This window comes from Hyperolius riggenbachi, chromosome 3 (genome assembly GCF_040937935.1).
Source record: "Hyperolius riggenbachi isolate aHypRig1 chromosome 3, aHypRig1.pri, whole genome shotgun sequence".
Taxonomy (NCBI): Eukaryota; Metazoa; Chordata; class Amphibia; order Anura; family Hyperoliidae; genus Hyperolius; species Hyperolius riggenbachi.
The window spans coordinates 455625247-455644768 of record NC_090648.1 but is presented as its reverse complement, the minus strand read 5'-3'; the positions used below and the strand labels follow the sequence as shown (position 1 = coordinate 455644768).

At 50.9% G+C, this 19522-nt stretch overlaps 1 protein-coding gene across 1 annotated transcript in view; it reads left to right on the top strand.

Moving 5' to 3' along the window:
- The first annotated feature begins 914 nt into the window (after window positions 1-914).
- The window catches only part of LOC137564256 (aldo-keto reductase family 1 member C15-like), a 35547-nt gene continuing 16939 nt past the window's right edge, over window positions 915-19522 (top strand). Inside the window, exons 1-3 of the mRNA XM_068277906.1 lie at window positions 915-1037; window positions 6826-6993; window positions 12071-12187. Of these exons, the coding sequence (XP_068134007.1) occupies window positions 957-1037; window positions 6826-6993; window positions 12071-12187 (366 nt within the window). The 5' untranslated portion in view covers window positions 915-956. The remainder of the gene's footprint in view (window positions 1038-6825; window positions 6994-12070; window positions 12188-19522) is intronic.

Below are 19522 nucleotides of genomic sequence, written 5' to 3'. Positions count from 1 at the left end.
TTAGGCCAAGGCCAACAAGGCCATGGCCTAGGGCACCACAGGAGCAAGGGCACCAAAGCAGCAGGCTAAACTGGTACAGCATTTGCAAGCTTGAAAATGCTGCAATGCAGGGAGATCAGGCGAGCGCCTGGCCATGGTACTCTGCTGCTAGCCACCTGTGCAGCGGCCACCTTGCTCTCTGTGCACGTTTGCATTGTGGCCGGCGGCTATGGACTTGGGCAGCTTTGGAGATGGAAAGGAAGAGGAAGCTTCTGCACTGGAGATGAGTGAAACTGATGGCTGCTGTGGTGTGAAGGCGAGCTGGCTACCTATACTGAAAGGTGTGGGGGTAGGAAAAGGTGGGATTAAGGGAGTCATCTGGCTACCTATACTGGAGGGAAGGGGGGAGGGGTCATCTTGCTACCTATATGGGGGGGGTCATCAGGCCACCTATACTGGAGGGAAGGGGGAAGGGGTCATCTGGCTACCTATACAGGAGGGAAGGGTCATTTCCCTACCTATACTGAAGGGGGTGGCTAGTAACAGTGGCCTTGGGCGATAAAGAGTACAAATCCGGCCCTGGGTATGAACATTGGGGGGGGGGGGGGGCATCAAAGCTTTGATGGGGGGGGGGGGGGGGGCATAAATTGTAGTTATGCCTCTGCTTACAGCTGAATTATCGCAAATACCTTCTGTTTAAGAAGGCAACATTACATATAGCTGAACATATGGATTTTCAGTTTATATTTCACATCTGCTTTTAGTGGTTAAACAAATGCCTTTTCTGAGCTGAAAAAAGTACTGTTAGTTACACCCAGAACAGACCCTCTGGAATTCTGCAGACAGGAAGGACATGCTCTGTGTTGTGTCAGAAAAGACCTTGTACTATTTCCTCCATATGGCTGGGCTGCACAGTTTTGATTGGGGTTAAACTCCATGTAGTGCAGTTAAGCAGTTGTTTATGTTCTGAGACAGTCATGCCTGTGGACACTCACGTTCTGCTGAATGATGGCAACAAAATCCCTGTCATCGGATTTGGGACGTTTGCCCCTGAAAAGGTAAGCGAGGCAGTTCTCACTCTTTTCCATGGAATTAATGGATCTGTGGCAAGAATACAGTAAGAAGCAGTGTACAGTGAGCTATTTTGGCATCTGTTAATAAGATGATTCCACATCTGACTGTGCAGGAAGCAAGAATTCTTGAGGCTTGATTTACAAGGGAACCTTCAGAGATCTCCAAGATTCTACAGTGGGGATATCATAAAGACAGAGGCGTAGCAATAGTGGGTGCAGAGGTTGTGACCGCATCAGGGCCCTTGGGCCAGAGGGGCCCCGAGGGGCCCTCCCTCAACTGCAGTATTTGCTTTCTATTGGTCCTGTGCTGGTAATAATCACTTCTATAGACGTTTTGAATAGTAGAGATCATTAAAAAATTGTTCTCCATTCCCATCTTGCACCTCTGACGCTGTAGTTGCCATTGGCAGGTTTTGGTGCGCCGTATTGTTATCAATTGTTATGTATAGAATGCTTAAGGACCCCGATGTAAAACTTGCATCGGGGCCTGCAGCTCCTTAGCTACGCCACTGCATAAAGAGGAACTTCAGTGAAAATGATGTAATGAAAAAAGTGCTTAATTTTTGCAATAAATAATTAGAAATGATTTAGTCAGTGTTTGTCCATTGTAAAATCTTTCCTCTCCCTGAGGCCTGGAACCCACTAGGAACGCTTTTCTGAGCACTTTGTTTGTTTTTAAATCTTTTTATTGTGGCACATATACAAAAAAATCAGTCATACACATTAAGACCAATAGATTATTGGCCACATTTATCGATTAAAAGAACAGCAGATTTTACCAGTTTGTGACAATGCCAAACATATATATGTTTCTCAAAATATAAGTCTATAGTGCTACAGGAAATATAACATATCTAAGTTGACTCAACAGGTCAACATCTAGAAATAACAAGAAAAATGTAAAACGTAGTAAATTTTAAAAAGAAATATAAACATAGAGCAAATGTAGAACAAATTATTAATTTCTGAGCGCTTTGTGATTTGAAAAGCTCTTGCTAATGTAATGCTATGGGTGTGATCCCACTGGAGCGATGTGATTTTATAAAAATCCCCCATAGTATTGCTTTACCAAGAGCTTTTTCAAATCACCAGCACTTAGAAAATGCTGCTAGTGGGTTCAAAGGGAACTTGAACTGAGTAAAATTATTTAAAATAAACACATGACGTAGCTGCAAATGAATATATTTCCTCTCAGAAGCTCACCATTTTCCTCTTACAGAGATCCCTTCCAGTTCTGACAATATTTTGTCAGAACTGACATATACCAGTTGCCGTCAGTTATATATCAGCTGCTGTCAATTACAACTGAATGTGCAAGGTAATGTCCATGTTTCCCTATGGCTCAAGTGGGCGATATAACAGTTTAACAGTGTGCTGACCAGGAAGCTGTTATGGGGTAATGGCCATTTTCAAAATGAAGGACAGAGAATTCCAACGATCACAGTAGACAAACAGGTCACAGGAGAGGAGAAAGTGATTGATGAGCAGAGTACATGGGAGGTAAGTATGACTTGTGTATGTTTATTTTGACTTTTTATTTTCAGTTCAGGTTCTCTTTAAAGGAAACATCCAAGAAGAAATTTAAAAAATGATCCACTTACCTGGGGCTTCCTCCAGCCTGTGGCAGCCGTCCTGCGCCCTCGCCACAGCTCTGGAGGCTCCCTATCTTCTCCGCTGCAGAACCCGACCTCACCAGATCGTGTTCCAGGTCGGTGTCTTCTGCGCTCCACCGCGCGGGTCATGTGGTCCGGCCGACGTCATCAGGACGCTACTGCGCAGATGCAGAACTGCGCCTGCGCAATAGTGTCCTGATGGCGTCAGCCGGACCACATGACGCTTGCGGTGGAGCGCAGAAGACGCTGACCCGGAACTCGACCTGGCAAGGTCGAGTTCTGGAGCAGAGAAGACTGTGAGCCTGCGGAGCTGTGGCGAGGGCAAAGGACGGCTGCCACAGGCTGGAGGAAGCCCCAGGTTTTTTTTTTCCTTGGACACTTACTTTAAAACTGCATTTACATTCTGACATTTATCACATGGCGACATCTTTACTGCTGGCAGGAAAGAGTGGTCGAGTCCTGCGTGAACGCGGGTGAACGGCGTCCACCCACTTTTTCTTCAAAGTGAACGCCGTTCACCCTGGCTTGTGTGGAGGGGGGCAGAGCAGGGAAGGCGAGCTATAGGGACAGTGGGGATGGGCGGACATCTCCCCCCCCCATCCCTCACCTTTGTGCTCCCCTTCCTGCCTAATGGGCCGGCGGCGAAAGTGGGTGGAGACTTCCTGCGTTCCAGTCGCATGGGACGCTCCGCTCTGTGTGCGGCTAGTCTGGTCTTCTAGCCGCACACAGAGCGGAGCGTCCCATGCGACTGGAACGAGGTAAGTCTCCGCCCACTTTCGCCGCCGGGCCGACACTTAAAAACGCCGTAGGGGAGAGGCAGGAAGGGGAGCACAAAGGTGAGGGATGGGAGGGGGGAGATGTCCGCCCATCCCCACTGTCCCTATAGCTCGCCTTCCCTGTTCTGCTCCCTCCGGGTGGGGGGCTGGGGGCACACCTGGCTACCTGGGCACATATACACCTGCCTACATATACTGGGGACATATACACCTGCCTACATATACTGGGGACATATACACCTGCCTACATATACTGGGGACATATACACCTACCTACATATACTGGGGACATACCCCTGCCTACATATACTGGGGACATATACACCTGCCTACATATACTGGGGACATATACACCTGCCTACATATACTGGGGACATACCCCTGCCTACATATACTGGGGACATATACCCCTGCCTACATATACTGGGGACATATACACCTGCCTACATATACTGGGGACATATACACCTGCCTACATATACTGGGGACATATACACCTGCCTACATATACTGGGGACATACCCCTGCCTACATATACTGGGGACATATACCCCTGCCTACATATACTGGGGACATATACACCTGCCTACATATACTGGGGACATATACACCTGCCTACATATACTGAGCATATATACCCCTGCCTACATATACTGGGGACATATACACCTGCCTACATATACTGGGGACATATACACCTGCCTACATATACTGGGGACATATACACCTGCCTACATATACTGAGCATATATACCCCTGCCTACATATACTGGGGACATATACACCTGCCTACATATACTGAGGACATATACCCCTGCCTACATATACTGGGGACATATACCCCTGCCTACATATACTGGGGACATATACCCCTGCCTACATATACTGGGGACATATCCCACTGGCTACATATACTGGGCACATATACCCCTGGCTACATATACTAGGCAACTATACCTCTGGCTACATATACTGGGGATTACTATACTCATGGCTACTTATACTGGGGACACCTATAGACCTGGCTACCTGGGGGTACCTATTTTGGGGGAACTGCTGTCAGATTATGTGTATGTTAGGGGAACGGCTGCTGCCAGATTACGTGTATTTTGGGGAACTGCTGCCAGATTGTGTATGTTTGGGGGACCACTACTGCCAGATTATGTCTTTTGGGTGTTACGTGTATTTTGGGTGATCCGCTGCCAGGTTTCGCGTATTTTGGGAACTGCTTCCAAATTATGTGTATGTTGGTGGAACTGCTGCTGCCACATTGTCTATTTTGGGGGAACCACTTCCATATTATCTGTATTTTGGAGGAACTTCTACCAGATTATGTGTCTTTTTGGTGAAATGCTGTAAGATTACATCCATTTTTGGAGGATACACTACGGCAGAGCTCAAATTTCCTTGGCAGACCTTTTACATCACTGCTAAGGTCATGTATATTTGGCCCCACCCATGACCACGCCCACGGTGTGCTTGACCACGCCCATTTTTTGGCGCGCAGAGGTTCTCCAGGTGAGTCCACTCACTTCTTTTCCCAGGACTAGACCCCTGAAAGAGATGATACATTTTTTACCAGTTGGAAGCAGTTGTTATTTCCTACGATGCAACAAGGTTCCCACAGTGTAATGCCAGCAACCTGGTTCTGACATCACACTGTGGGATGGGTTTAACCACAACATCAGCCATACACAGCCTCGTGATGATCCGTTTGAGAAAAGAAAAATATTTCTCATGGAAACGGGGGTATCAGCTACTGATTGGGATGAAGTTCAATCCTTGGTTATGGTTTTCTGAAGTGATTTATCATACCTGAACTGGACTGATTAAAATCTGTATGCTATTAAAGGGCCACTCCAGCGAAAAAATGTAAGCAGGTAAAATTTCTGACAGAACTGTCAGGTTTTGGACTAGTCCATCTCCTCATGGGGGTTTCTCAGAGTTTTCTTTGTTTTCAAAAGCATTTTCCTGAATGTCAGTTTAAGTGCCAAAATAGTAAAATGCCAACCAGCTTCTCTACTCACTTGCACACTATTTTGGAAGTAATTAGACCTCTCGTGCCCTATGCTGTGGACGCCCATGAGTAGATCATTACCACCTGAAACAATCGAGCATGATCGTTTCTGGTAGCTGTCTATGTACAGATGCCTGCTAACATCAGATATCTTATGTTCTTTAGTCCCAGGGGCACACACTATTCTGTGCCCCCACTGTGGCTCACAGCAGGACGCCCCCTGTTCTTCTCCATTCACCTATTCGTAGGACAGAGATAGACAGACGATCTCCTTCTGTTGCATCCCTCAATGCTCTGTAACATGACATGACCCCAGATATGTTGACAAATAAATAGGATTATTTATTACCTAAACTGCAGTATAGTAAAACAACCACAAGATGTCGCTGTGTGTAAAATGTGATGATGATCTTTATAGCACTGTTATTTCCTGTGTTCTCTATGTTTCTCCCTGTTCTAAGTAAGCTGTATTTCCTGATGGTGGGGGGAATGATTTATCTCTGCATGTTTTTCTTCAGTAAAGAGTTCTAACTTGTTATACTGATTGCCTATTTGCGTATACAGACCACTCTGCTCCATCACGGTACACCTCCCACCCTATGTTTGTTTGGGGGTGGGGGGGACAGTGGATTCAGTAGTTATGAACCTAATAGATTAAAATGAGAGCTGGGGTAGCTTCATTGGCTGTAACAGCCACACCCCCATTCAATTACACACAAGAGTGGGGTTGATATGTGCCACGCCCCTCCCTAGCAGGTACTATTAGAGGCCAGGCTGCCCTGATGATGCAGTACCAAGCGCCTCCAGAGCCCAGAGGACCTCAGAAACCAGCCCAAAGGACACCAACTGAAGAATGATGTCACTGGGTGATACTTGAAGAAGGTTTTGTGATTTCATGAGGATTCCTGGGTGTAGTAGAGGGAAACCAAGCAACATAAAAAAAATCCTGACTGTCCTCTTTTGTGAGTGACCATCTCAGAGTGAGTATGAACATCAGGTGTTCTTGAGTCAAAGTGTGTTCATAGCAAAACAAAAGCGTTTTCTCCACTTGCTTGCAACTTGACCTTTTTCCTTTGGTGAGATGGAGGCAAAATTTGAAAGGAGGTGGCTGTCAGGCCCCTGAATAGTCACCAGGACCTTAGGCTACCATGTGATCAATTTAGCGTCATTGTTTGAAGTCCACAAGCTGCATGCATGTTTAAATGACTCAAACACCAGTGAAGCCAAGAGACCAACATGACAGCTGGGCAAATGGCATTTTGAAAAAGGAATAGAATTGACAGCCTCCATATAATTTAGTTTTCCTTTAATGGTAAACTGATGACATATGTGCAGAAAGTGCTTTATAAATCTATGTTTTCCCTCAGTATGCTAAGAACCTTGCAATAGAGGCAGTAAAGGTGGCCATTGACGTGGGGTACCGCCATATCGATGGCGCCTATATGTATCGCAATGAGGTTGAAGTTGGTGTTGGCGTGCGGGAGAAGATTGAAGATGGCACCATTAAAAGGGAGGACTTGTTCCACACTGGAAAGGTGGGTACATCAAATGTTTAAACTAAGAGAGTGTTTGCTATTTGGTGGAAAGTTAGTGAAGTCATTGGTGATGTTGTGACAAATATAGTTACAGAAAATAAAGCATTCAAATAAAAATACAGGCACTGAAATCTAGATTATCAATCAATGCCCTGCTCAAAAGTAAATGGGTTATTAAAATTTGCACTGCATCTTCTTTAAATTAGATGCATCTAGGACACGCCACTTCTGTGTGACAGTTAACTGTTTCAACTGGAAGTGTGAGGTACAAAAAATACAAAAAGTGCAGTCGGCCAGATTTATCAAAGCCTTACCGACAGTTTTTCTTCTTAACCACCCTGGCGTTCTGATTAAATCGCCAGGGTGGCTGCGGGAGGGTTTTTTTTAAATAAAAAAAAAACTATTTCATGCAGCCAACTGAAAGTTGGCTGCATGAAAGCCCACTAGAGGGCGCTCCGGAGGCGTTCTTCCGATCGCCTCCGGCGGCCAGAAGTAACACGGAAGGCCGCAATAAGCGGCCTTCCGTGTTTCGCTTACCTCGTCGCCATGGCGACGAGCGGAGTGACGTCATGGACGTCAGCCGACGTCCTGACGTCAGCCGCCTCCGATCCAGCCCTTAGTACGCTGGGCTCGGGCGGCTGGGGGGACCCTCTTTCGCCGCTGCACGCGGCGAATCGCCGCGCTGCAGCGGCGATCAGGCAGCACACGCGGCTGGCAAAGTGCCGGCTGCGTGTGCTGCTTTTTATTTCATTAAAATCGGCCCAGCAGGGCCTGAGCGGCAGCCTCTGGCGGTGTTGGACGAGCTGAGCTCGTCCAGACCGCTCAGCAGGTTAAACAGTTCTATCCAGCAGGGGGAACTGTTCTGCATAATAATAACAAAATTCTTAAATCCTACTTAATAGCGTCAATGTAGAATGAATTTCTAGAACTGCACCACAGTTAAGAAAAGTGCAAATCCATCCCTAAACTGCCACAGATTAAGAAGTGATTATTAGCACTTCTACATAGATTGTGCAGTGCAGCCTAGACATGATTTGTGAAGTGCTACCAATATTTTGTCCCAGATTGTGAGAAAACGCAGAAAAGCTGCCGCAAGTACTCAGAGTGAGGCGGCTGATTCCGCGTCTAACATGGCATCTGGAGTGTTTAGACACGCATCCACTAGCGGGGCGGAACGCGGAGAAACCGCCTCATGCCCAGCGGTCAAAGCGACGGAATCCGCGTCCGACGCAGCAGTCGGTACGCATAGGCCTACTACTGACACAGTGGCTGAGCGCGGGGAAACCGCCGCATGCTCGGTTGGCGGTGCGGCTGGCCCCGCGCTCGAACAGGCTGATACATTGCAAAACATGTCTGGTGTGGCTGGGACAGATAGTCCACACAGGTTCAGAAGGACGCGCGCGCGCTGAGAGGCAGAGCTTATATGACACCCAGAGGAGAGTCAGTTGACCAGGCTGGTCAGCTGACAAAACCATCTGTTCTCATTGGTCCAGCACTTAGGGGAGGCGCTGGGAAGCGCTTTGGGTATATATACTGGGTGCTGGTCATTCCTCTGGTGTCTGGCGTTGCGATCACTACGTGGTAGCACTCAGACCTTGTCAGTAGCTGTGTTTATTAGACCAGTTTCCAAGGTGTTGATGGCCAAGGATCTCACACCTTAGGGTGGCCACTAACGATCCAATCTTTTTCATCCAATCTTACCAAATCTATGTAGTAGAAGAGCAAACTGATGGAATATATTAATTGGATACAATAGGCAGTTCCCTTATATTAGATAGAAATGGTAAGATTGGATGAAAAAGATTGGATCATTAGTGGCCACCATAAGTCTAGGAAATCTGTTATTATCTGTATTGTATTCTAGATCAGTTTCCTAGGTGTTGACGACTAAGGAACTCACACCTTAGCTTAGGCATTGTGGATTATTTGTTATGACCTTCTGCTTCCCTGACCATTCTTCTGATCTCTGATTTTGTACCTTTGTCATTCGGATACTCTGTTGCCAAACTCTGCTTGCCTTAGACTCTGCATCTGCCTCCTGTCTCTGTACCTTATCTGTCTGTATGGTTACGACCTGGCCTGCCCGACCTCGAGAACTATCTCCCTGTTAGAGATAGTTCACAGATCTGTCAGTGACACTCCCTCATTGGTGTCACTCACGTTCTGTCCTTCCTACTCTCAGCCTGACTCCTCTCTAGGGAGAGTCCAGGCTAACGGAAGGAACTTGTATTTGTGCAGTACTCTTTACCGCTTCTGTACCTGCTCTAGGTGCAGTCCTCAAAGTATTACTGTTGCATCAAACACTCTCATTACTCAGGTGTCCAGAGGTTAGAGATATATCTGATTATCGGTGATACTGCAGATCATCAATAATCGGGTATATATCTGCATTCTCTGTGATACTGCAGATCACCGGTAATCAGATCCTCTCTGTGTTACACCGATCGTTACACAGATACTCTTGATAACTGTCCCCCACTGAGTCCTTGCTGCATTGTACATAGTGCTGGCATTACCAGTTGCTGGTCATTTGTGATTAACTAGCAGTCTAGCACAAAAGATGATCGATGCCTCTAAAAATATTAAATGACAGCCAAAATGATCATGCACAAATATATAAACTATTACAAATGTAATGTCTATATAAGGTGTGAACAGGGGCGTAACTAGAAATAATTGCCCCCCCCCTGCAAAACTTTGGATGGGGCCCCCTCTAGAGTTGGGCCGAACGGTTCGCCTGCGAACGGTTCCATGCGAACTTCCGTAGTTCGCGTTCGCGTCCCGCAGGCGAACGTTTGCGGAAGTTCGGTTCGCCCCATAATGCACCATGGAGGGTCAACTTTGACCCTCTACATCACAGTCAGCAGGCCCAGTGTAGCCAATTAGGCTACACTAGCCCCTGGAGCCCCACCCCCCTTATATAAGGCAGGCAGCGGCGGCCATTACGGTCACTCGTGTGCCTGCATTAGTGAGAGTAGGGCGAGCTGCTGCACTCTCTCTCTCATAGGGAAAGATTAGTTAGGCTTGGCTTGTTCCTGGCTGCATACCTGTTCTGTTCAGTGAGCCCACCATACCTGTCCAGTGAACCTGCCACTGCATACCTGTTCTGTGAACCCACCACTGCATACCTGTACTGTGAACCCACCACTGCATACCTGTTCAGTGAACCCACCACTGCATACCTGTTCAGTGAACCCACCACTGCATACCTGTTCAGTGAACCCACCACTGCATACCTGTTCAGTGAACCTGCCACTGCATACCTGTTCTGTGAACCCACCACTGCATACCTGTTCTGTGAACCCACCACTGCATACCTGTTCAGTGAACCCACCACTGCATACCTGTTGTGTTCAGTGAACCCGCCACTGCATACCTGTTCTGTTCAGTGGACCCGCCACTGTATACCTGTTCAGTGAACCTGCCACTGCATACCTGTTGTGTTCAGTGAACCCGCCACTGTATCCCTGTTCTGTTCAGTGAACCCGCCACTGCATACCTGTTGTGTTCAGTGAACCCGCCACTGTATACCTGTTGTGTTCAGTGAACCCGCCACTGCATACCTGTTGTGTTCAGTGAACCCGCCACTGTATACCTGTACTGTTCAGTGAACCCGCCACTGTATACCTGTACTGTTCAGTGAACCCGCCACTGTATACCTGTACTGTTCAGTGAACCTGCCACTGCATACCTGTTCTGTTCAGTGAACCCGCCACTGTATACCTGTTGTGTTCAGTGAACCCGCCACTGCATACCTGTTCTCGCCATGGTGTGCACCAGTCCAGCACGGCCGTCACTACACAAACAGCTGTTTGCGGTGCGTTACACGGTGAGTTTGGTGTGTCAGTGTGAAGCAGTACCTTAATTACACTACCTGATTGATGTATACACATGCAAGATGTTTTAAAGCACTTTAGGCCTGTCATTTAGCATTCAATGTGATTTCTGCCCTTAAAACGCTGCTTTGCGTCAAATCCAGATTTTTCCCGGGGACTTTTGGCGTGTATCCCACTCCGCCATGCCCCCCTCCAGGTGTTAGACCCCTTGAAACATCTTTTCCATCACTTTTGTGGCCAGCAGAATTTTTTTTTCCAAAGTTCGCCTCCCCATTGAAGTCTATTGCGGTTCGCGAACTTTTCCGCGAACCGAACGTTTCGCGGAAGTTCGCGAACCCGGTTCGCGAACCTAAAATCGGAGGTTCGGCCCAACTCTAGCCCCCTCCCGCCAAAACAAATCTACAATCTTTGTCTGCAAAACTTTGTATGATTCTTTATCAGCGTCTGAGCAGATGCAGTCATTAGAACAATTGTGCAGAGAGCAGAACGTTTTTTCTCTCCTTGCCCTTAGTTGTTAGTCTCTCAGGATTGGGCCCCCTGTGGCTTATGGGCCACCCTGCGGCTGCATCTCTTGCAGGGTCTATTGTTACGCCCCTGAGTGTGAAGCAAATTGCATGCATAGATCCTTTGCCACCTCAATAGTAGAGGCTATTGCCATGATTAAAGTTCTTCTTCTTCTATGTTCGGTGGATGTTCAAGCTTAAGATGTCCAGCCCAGCGATAGTCATGTCTAGGAGAACTCATGGAGAAGCATGTGATCAGTTAGGACAACTGATTGATATGCAAGTTTCTGATTTGCTAGTCATGATCATGTGCTAAAGTAGGATGTGATCACAGCAAATCAGAACTTTGTAAATCTATCAGCTAATCAAGCAAAACACGTGCTTCTCTATGAGTTCTCCTAGACATGACCATCACTAGTCCAGCCATGCTACCACCTGAACTATGGCCCTATCATGCCTTCCTTTCCAGCTTCCTGATGATATCAGCATCTGGCCTCTACACCAATACCTAGGTCATGCAGCTGGTCGGGAAGGGAGCTGGTAATCCATAATTGGTTTTACACCCAACTATAGGGCTTGCCAAGGTTCAGCAGAGGGCCCATGTGTGACATCAGCCAGGCAGTAAGGCTGACTAGTGTGCAGCTTGAATACCAGATAGGCCCGCACACACGCTTATATGTACCAGTGCTGCCTTTTTTTTCCTGGAAATAGAATGCTAAACTGTAATATATTTTTCAGCTCTGGAGTACTTTCCATGCTCCGGAATTGGTTCGCCCGGCTCTGGAGAGATCCCTGAAAGATCTTCAGGTGGATTACCTGGACCTCTTCCTCATTCACGTCCCAATAGATTTCCAGGTAACTAGCTTTCCTGTAAAAATATTTATACTACTTCACCTTCGCTCCAGAATAACTCCAGAAGAAAAGTTTGAAGTTAGAACCAGTTTTGAGTTTCAGAGGTTTTCCTTCAGTTCCCTGGAACTGCCCTGAGACCTCTGTAGCTCTAAACACAAACACTGGTGTTCATGACAGAAGGGGGCCCCGGAACCCACAAACCCACATGCAACACCTAGAGGGGGAGCGCAGGTGAACCCCGGTACTCCCACCCCCAAGGACTCCCCCACGCTGCCTCATTCTCTAAGCATGCAACACCTAGAGGGGGAGCGCAGGTGATCCCTGGTACTCTCACCACCAGGGGACTCACCCACGCCGCCTCATTCTCTAAGCATGCAACACCTAGAGGGGGAGCGCAGGTGATCCCTGGTACTCCCACCACCAGGGGACTCACCCACGCTGCCTCATTCTCTAAGGCAGCCTTTCTCAACTTTTCTACCCTGGAGGAACCCTGCAGATAACTTTTTGATCCCAAGGAACCCTTGCATTTATTTTGCAGGAGGCGTGGTCTTTAAAAGTATGTGTGGCTGTTTATTTCACTACCCCCTATTACACTGCCACTCATTATACTGTCTCCTGACCCCCCAAATTAGTGCTTCTTGTTACAGTACCACCTATTATAGTGTGCTCTATATACTTCCACCACGATGGGGGAAAATGTCAAGAAACCCCTGCTGAGTCCTCAAGGAACCCTGGTTGAGAAAGCCTGCTCTAAGGCATGCAACACCTAAAAGTGGGAGCGCAGGTGATCCCCGGTACTCCCACCACCAGGGGACTCACCCACGCCGCCTCATTCTCTAAGCATGCAACACCTAGAGGGGGAGCGCAGGTGATCCCTGTTACTCCCACCACCAGGGGACTCACCCATGCTGCCTTATCCTCTAAGCATGCAACACCTAGAGGGGGAGCGCAGGTGAACCCTGGTACTCCCACCAAAAAGGACTCACCCACGCTGCCTCATTCTCTAAGCATGCAACACCTAGAGGGGGAGCGCAGGTGATCCCTGGTACTCCCACCACCAGGGGACTTACCCACACTGCCTTATTCTCTAAGCATGCAACACCTAGAGGGGGAGGGCAGGTGATCCCTGGTACTCCCACCACCAGGGGACTCACCCACGCTGCCTTATTCTCTAAGGCATGCAACACCTAGAGGGGGAGCGCAGGTGATCCCTGGTACTCCCACCACCAAGGACTCACCCACGCTGCCTCATTCTCTAAGCATGTAACACCTAAAAGCGGGAGCGCAGGTGATCCCTGGTACTCCCACCACCAAGGACTCACCCACGCTGCCTTATTCTCTAAGGCATGCAACACCTAGAGGGGGAGCGCAGGTGATCCCTGGTACTCCCACCAAAAAGGACTCACCCACGCTGCCTCATTCTCTAAGCATGCAACACCTAGAGGGGGAGGGCAGGTGATCCCTGGTACTCCCACCACCAGGGGACTCACCCACCCTGCCTCATTCTCTAAGGCATGCAACACCTAGAGGGGGAGGGCAGGTGGTCCCTGGTACTCCCACCACCAGGGGACTCATCCACGCTGCCTCATTCTCTAAGCATGCAACACCTAGAGGGGGGCGCGCAGGTGATCCCTGGTACTCCCACCACCATGGGACTCACCCACGCTGCCTCATTCTCTAAGCATGCAACACCTAGAGGGGGAGCGCAGGTGAACCCCGGTACTCCCACCACCAGGGGACTCACCCACACTGCCTTATTCTCTAAGGCATGCAACACCTAGAGGGGGAGCGCAGGTGTTCCCTGGTACTCCCACCACCATGGGACTCACCCACGCTGCCTCATTCTCTAAGCATGCAACACCTAGAGGGGGAGCGCAGGTGAACCCCGGTACTCCCACCACCAGGGGACTCACCCACACTGCCTTATTCTCTAAGGCATGCAACACCTAGAGGGGGAGCGCAGGTGTTCCCTGGTACTCCCACCACCAGGGGACTCACCCACACTGCCTCATTATCTAAGGCATGCAACACCTAGAGGGGGAGCGCAGGTGATCCCTGGTACTCCCACCACCAGGGGACTCACCCACACTGCCTCATTCTCTAAGCATGCAACACCTAGAGGGGGAGCGCAGGTGAACCCCGGTACTCCCACCACCAGGGGACTCACCCACACTGCCTTATTCTCTAAGGCATGCAACACCTAGAGGGGGAGCGCAGGTGATCCCTGGTACTCCCACCACCAGGGGACTCACCCACACTGCCTTATTCTCTAAGGCATGCAACACCTAGAGGGGGAGCGCAGGTGATCCCTGGTACTCCCACCACCAGGGGACTCACCCACACTGCCTTATTCTCTAAGGCATGCAACACCTAGAGGGGGAGCGCAGGTGATCCCTGGTACTCCCACCACCAAGCACTCACCCACACTGCCTCATTCTGTAAGGCATGCAACACCTAGAGGGGGAGCGCAGGTGATCCCTGGTACTCCCACCACCAGGGGACTCACCCATGCTGCCTCATTCTCTAAGCATGCAACACCTAGAGGGGGAGCGCAGGTGTTCCCTGGTACTCCCACCACCAAGGACTCACCCACGCTGCCTTATTCTCTAAGGCATGCAACACCTAGAGGGGGAGTGCAGGTGATCCCCGGTACTCCCACCACCAGTGGACTCCCCCACGCTGCCTCATTCTCTAAGCATGCAACACCTAGAGGGGGAGCGCAGGTGATCCCTGGTACTCCCACCACCAAGGACTCACCCACGCTGCCTTATTCTCTAAGGCATGCAACACCTAGAGGGGGAGCGCAGGTGATCCCTGGTACTCCCACCACCAGGGGACTCCCCCACGCTGCCTCATTCTCTAAGCAGGCAACACCTAGAGGGGGAGCGCAGGTGATCTCTGGTACTCCCACCACCAGGGGACTCACCCACGCTGCCTCATTCTCTAAGACATGCAACACCTAGAGGGGGAGCGCAGGTGTTCCCTGGTACTCCCACCACCAAGGACTCACCCACACTGCCTCATTCTCTAAGGCGTGCAACACCTAGAGGGGGAGCGCAGGTGATCCCTGGTACTCCCACCACCAAGGACTCACCCACGCTGCCTTATTCTCTAAGGCATGCAACACCTAGAGGGGGAGCGCAGGTGATCCCTGGTACTCCCACCAAAAAGGACTCACCCATGCTGCCTCATTCTCTAAGCATGCAACACCTAGAGGGGGAGGGCAGGTGATCCCTGGTACTCCCACCACCAAGGGACTCACCCACCCTGCCTCATTCTCTAAGGCATGCAACACCTAGAGGGGAAGGGCAGGTGATCCCTGGTACTCCCACCACCAAGGACTCACCCATGCTGCCTTATTCTCTAAGGCATGCAACACCTAGAGGGGGAGCGCAGGTGATCCCCGGTACTCCCACCACCAGGGGACTCCTCCACGCTGCCTCATTCTCTAAGCATGCAACACCTAGAGGGGGAGCGCAGGTGATCCCTGGTACTCCCACCACCAGGTGACTCACCCACGCTGCCTCATTCTCTAAGGCATGCAACACCTAGAGGGGGAGCGCAGGTGTTCCCTGGTACTCCCACCACCAGGGGACTCACCCACGCTGCCTCATTCTCTAAGCATGCAACACCTAGAGGGGGAGCGCAGGTGATCCCTGGTACTCCCACCACCAGGGGGCTCACCCACGCTGCCTCATTCTCTAAGCATGCAACACCTAGAGGGGGAGCGCAGGTGATCCCTGGTACTCTCACCACCAGGGGACTCACCCACGCCGCATCATTCTCTAAGGCATGCAACACCTAGAGGGGGAGCGCAGGTGTTCCCTGGTACTCCCACCACCAGGGGACTCACCCACGCCGCATCATTCTCTAAGGCAGCCTTTCTCAACCTTTCTACCCTGAAGGAACCCTGCAGATAACTTTTTGATCCCAAGGAACCCCTGCAAACAACGTTTTGATCTCAAGGAACCCCTGCATTTATTTTGCAGGAGGCGTGGTGTTTAAAAGTATGTGTGGCTGTTTATTTCACTACCCCCTATTACACTGCCACTCATTATACTGTCTCCTGACCCCCCAAATTAGTGCTTCTTGTTACAGTACTACCTATTATAGTGTGCTCTATATACTTCCACCACGATGGGGGAAAATGCCAAGAAACCCCTGCAGAGTCCTCAAGGAACCCTGGTTGAGAAAGCCTGCTCTAAGGCATGCAACACCTACAAGTGGGAGCGCAGGTGATCCCCGGTACTCCCACCACCAGGGGAATCACCCACGCCGCCTCATTCTCTAAGCATGCAACACCTGGAGGGGGAGCGCAGGTGATCCCTGGTACTCCCACCACCAGGGGACTCACCCATGCTGCCTTATTCTCTAAGCATGCAACACCTAGAGGGGGAGCGCAGGTGAACCCCAGTACTCCCACCACCAGGGGACTCACCCACACTGCCTTATTCTCTAAGGCGTGCAACACCTAGAGGGGGAGCGCAGGTGTTCCCTGGTACTCCCACCACCAGGGGACTCACCCACGCTGCCTCGTTCTCTAAGGCGTGCAACACCTAGAGGGGGAGCGCAGGTGTTCCCTGGTACTCCCACCACCAGGGGACTCACCCACGCTGCCTCGTTCTCTAAGCATGCAACACCTAGAGGGGGAGCGCAGGTGTTCCCTGGTACTCCCACCACCAGGGGACTCACCCACGCTGCCTCGTTCTCTAAGCATGCAACACCTAGAGGGGGAGCGCAGGTGATCCCCGGTACTCCCACCACCAGGGGACTCACCCACGCCGCATCATTCTCTAAGCATGCAACACCTAGAGGGGGAGCGCAGGTGATCCCTGGTACTCCCACCACCAAGGACTCACCCACGCTGCCTTATTCTCTAAGGCATGCAACACCTAGAGGGGGAGCGCAGGTGATCCCCGGTACTCCCACCACCAGGGGACTCCCCCACGCTGCCTCATTCTCTAAGCATGCAACACCTAGAGGGGGAGCGCAGGTGATCCCTGGTACTCCCACCACCAGGGGACTCACCCACGCTGCCTCATTCTCTAAGACATGCAACACCTAGAGGGGGAGCGCAGGTGTTCCCTGGTACTCCCACCACCAAGGACTCACCCACGCTGCCTTATTCTCTAAGGCATGCAACACCTAGAGGGGGAGCGCAGGTGATCCCCGGTACTCCCACCACCAAGGACTCACCCACGCTGCCTTATTCTCTAAGGCGTGCAACACCTAGAGGGGGAGGGCAGGTGATCCCTGGTACTCCCACCACCAAGGACTCACCCACGCTGCCTTATTCTCTAAGGCATGCAACACCTAGAGGGGGAGCGCAGGTGATCCCTGGTACTCCCACCAAAAAGGACTCACCCACACTGCCTTATTCTCTAAGGCGTGCAACACCTAGAGGGGGAGGGCAGGTGATCCCTGGTACTCCCACCACCAAGGACTCACCCACGCTGCCTTATTCTCTAAGGCATGCAACACCTAGAGGGGGAGCGCAGGTGAACCCCAGTACTCCCACCACCAGGGGACTCACCCACACTGCCTTATTCTCTAAGGCATGCAACACCTAGAGGGGGAGTGCAGGTGATCCCTGGTACTCCCACCACCAGGGGACTCACCCACACTGCCTTATTCTCTAAGGCATGCAACACCTAGAGGGGGAGCGCAGGTGATCCCTGGTACTCCCACCACCAGGGGACTCACCCACACTGCCTTATTCTCTAAGGCATGCAACACCTAGAGGGGGAGCGCAGGTGATCCCTGGTACTCCCACCACCAGGGGACTCACCCATGCTGCCTCATTCTCTAAGCATGCAACACCTAGAGGGGGAGCGCAGGTGATCCCTGGTACTCCCACCACCAAGGACTCACCCACGCTGCCTTATTCTCTAAGGCATGAAACACCTAGAGAGGGAGCGCAGGTGATCCCCGGTACTCCCACCACCAGGGGACTCCCCCACGCTGCCTCATTCTCTAAGCATGCAACACCTAGAGGGGGAGCGCAGGTGATCCCTGGTACTCTCACCACCAAGGACTCACCCACGCTGCCTCATTCTCTAAGACATGCAACACCTAGAGGGGGAGCGCAGGTGTTCCCTGGTACTCCCAACACCAAGGACTCACCCACACTGCCTCATTCTCTAAGGCGTGCAACACCTAGAGGGGGAGCGCAGGTGATCCCTGGTACTCCCACCACCAAGGACTCACCCACACTGCCTCATTCTCTAAGCATGCAACACCTAGAGGGGGAGCGCAGGTGATCCCTGGTACTCCCACCACCAAGGACTTACCCACACTGCCTCATTCTCTAAGGCGTGCAACACCTAGAGGGGGAGCGCAGGTGAACCCCGGTACTCCCACCACCAGGGGACTCACCCACGCTGCCTCATTCTCTAAGGCATGCAACACCTAGAGGGGGAGCGCAGGTGATCCCTGGTACTCCCACCACCAGGGGGCTCACCCACGCTGCCTCTATCTAAATGCTGAATGCAAAACAAGTCAAGTGTAATGGTATACCCCCGTGTCTGTAGTACCAAATCTAGCAGGAGTTGCATAGATTAAGAGGTAAGCTGCAAAAAAACAAAACAAAACAAACAAAAAAACCAAACCAGATACTCACCTAAGGATAGGGAAGGTTCTGGGCCCTATAGAGCCTTTCCGTTCCTCTCACAGTCTGATCGTTCCGGTGCTGGCTCCCCCGTTCAAATCCCCCGCTGCGGCAGGCTTTGGAAGTCTTCTAAAGATGTGTGGCTTCATACTCTGCATGCGCAAATGTGCAAGAATGCGTGCTCGCGTCCCGTAAGGACCAATAGCGGAGGGAGCTCGGGAGGGATAGGAGTGTGCTACATTTCCCAAGCTGCCCCACGTGCCTACTAGCTTCCTACGGGAACCAAGAACAGTGGTAGCCTGGGAGTGAGTTAGCAGAACTACACTTCCCACACTGCCCCGCATGATCACACGTGACTTCCTCTGACCAATTGCTGCAGCACTGTGCAAGGCAAGCTAATGGGAGTGCGGGGAGATGCACAGCAGGGAGGAATGCTCTTGCAAAAACATTGTTATTGATGCCTTATGTGTGTGAGTCCTTGACTCAGTCTCCAATTACCTTTGACCGGTCAGGATTGGAGACTAGAGATGTGGCGAACGGTTCACCGGGCGAACATCTCTGGGGGGTTTACTACTTCCGGGTCGCTCTGACCCGGAGTAGTACGCCTGCGCTGCCCGGCGGAACGCGTCCTAGATCGCGCTCCTGTTGCCGGGCACTCTCTGCGCATGACGTCACGCACATGCGCAGAAAGTGCCTGGCAACAGGAGCACGATCTAGGACGAACTCCGCCG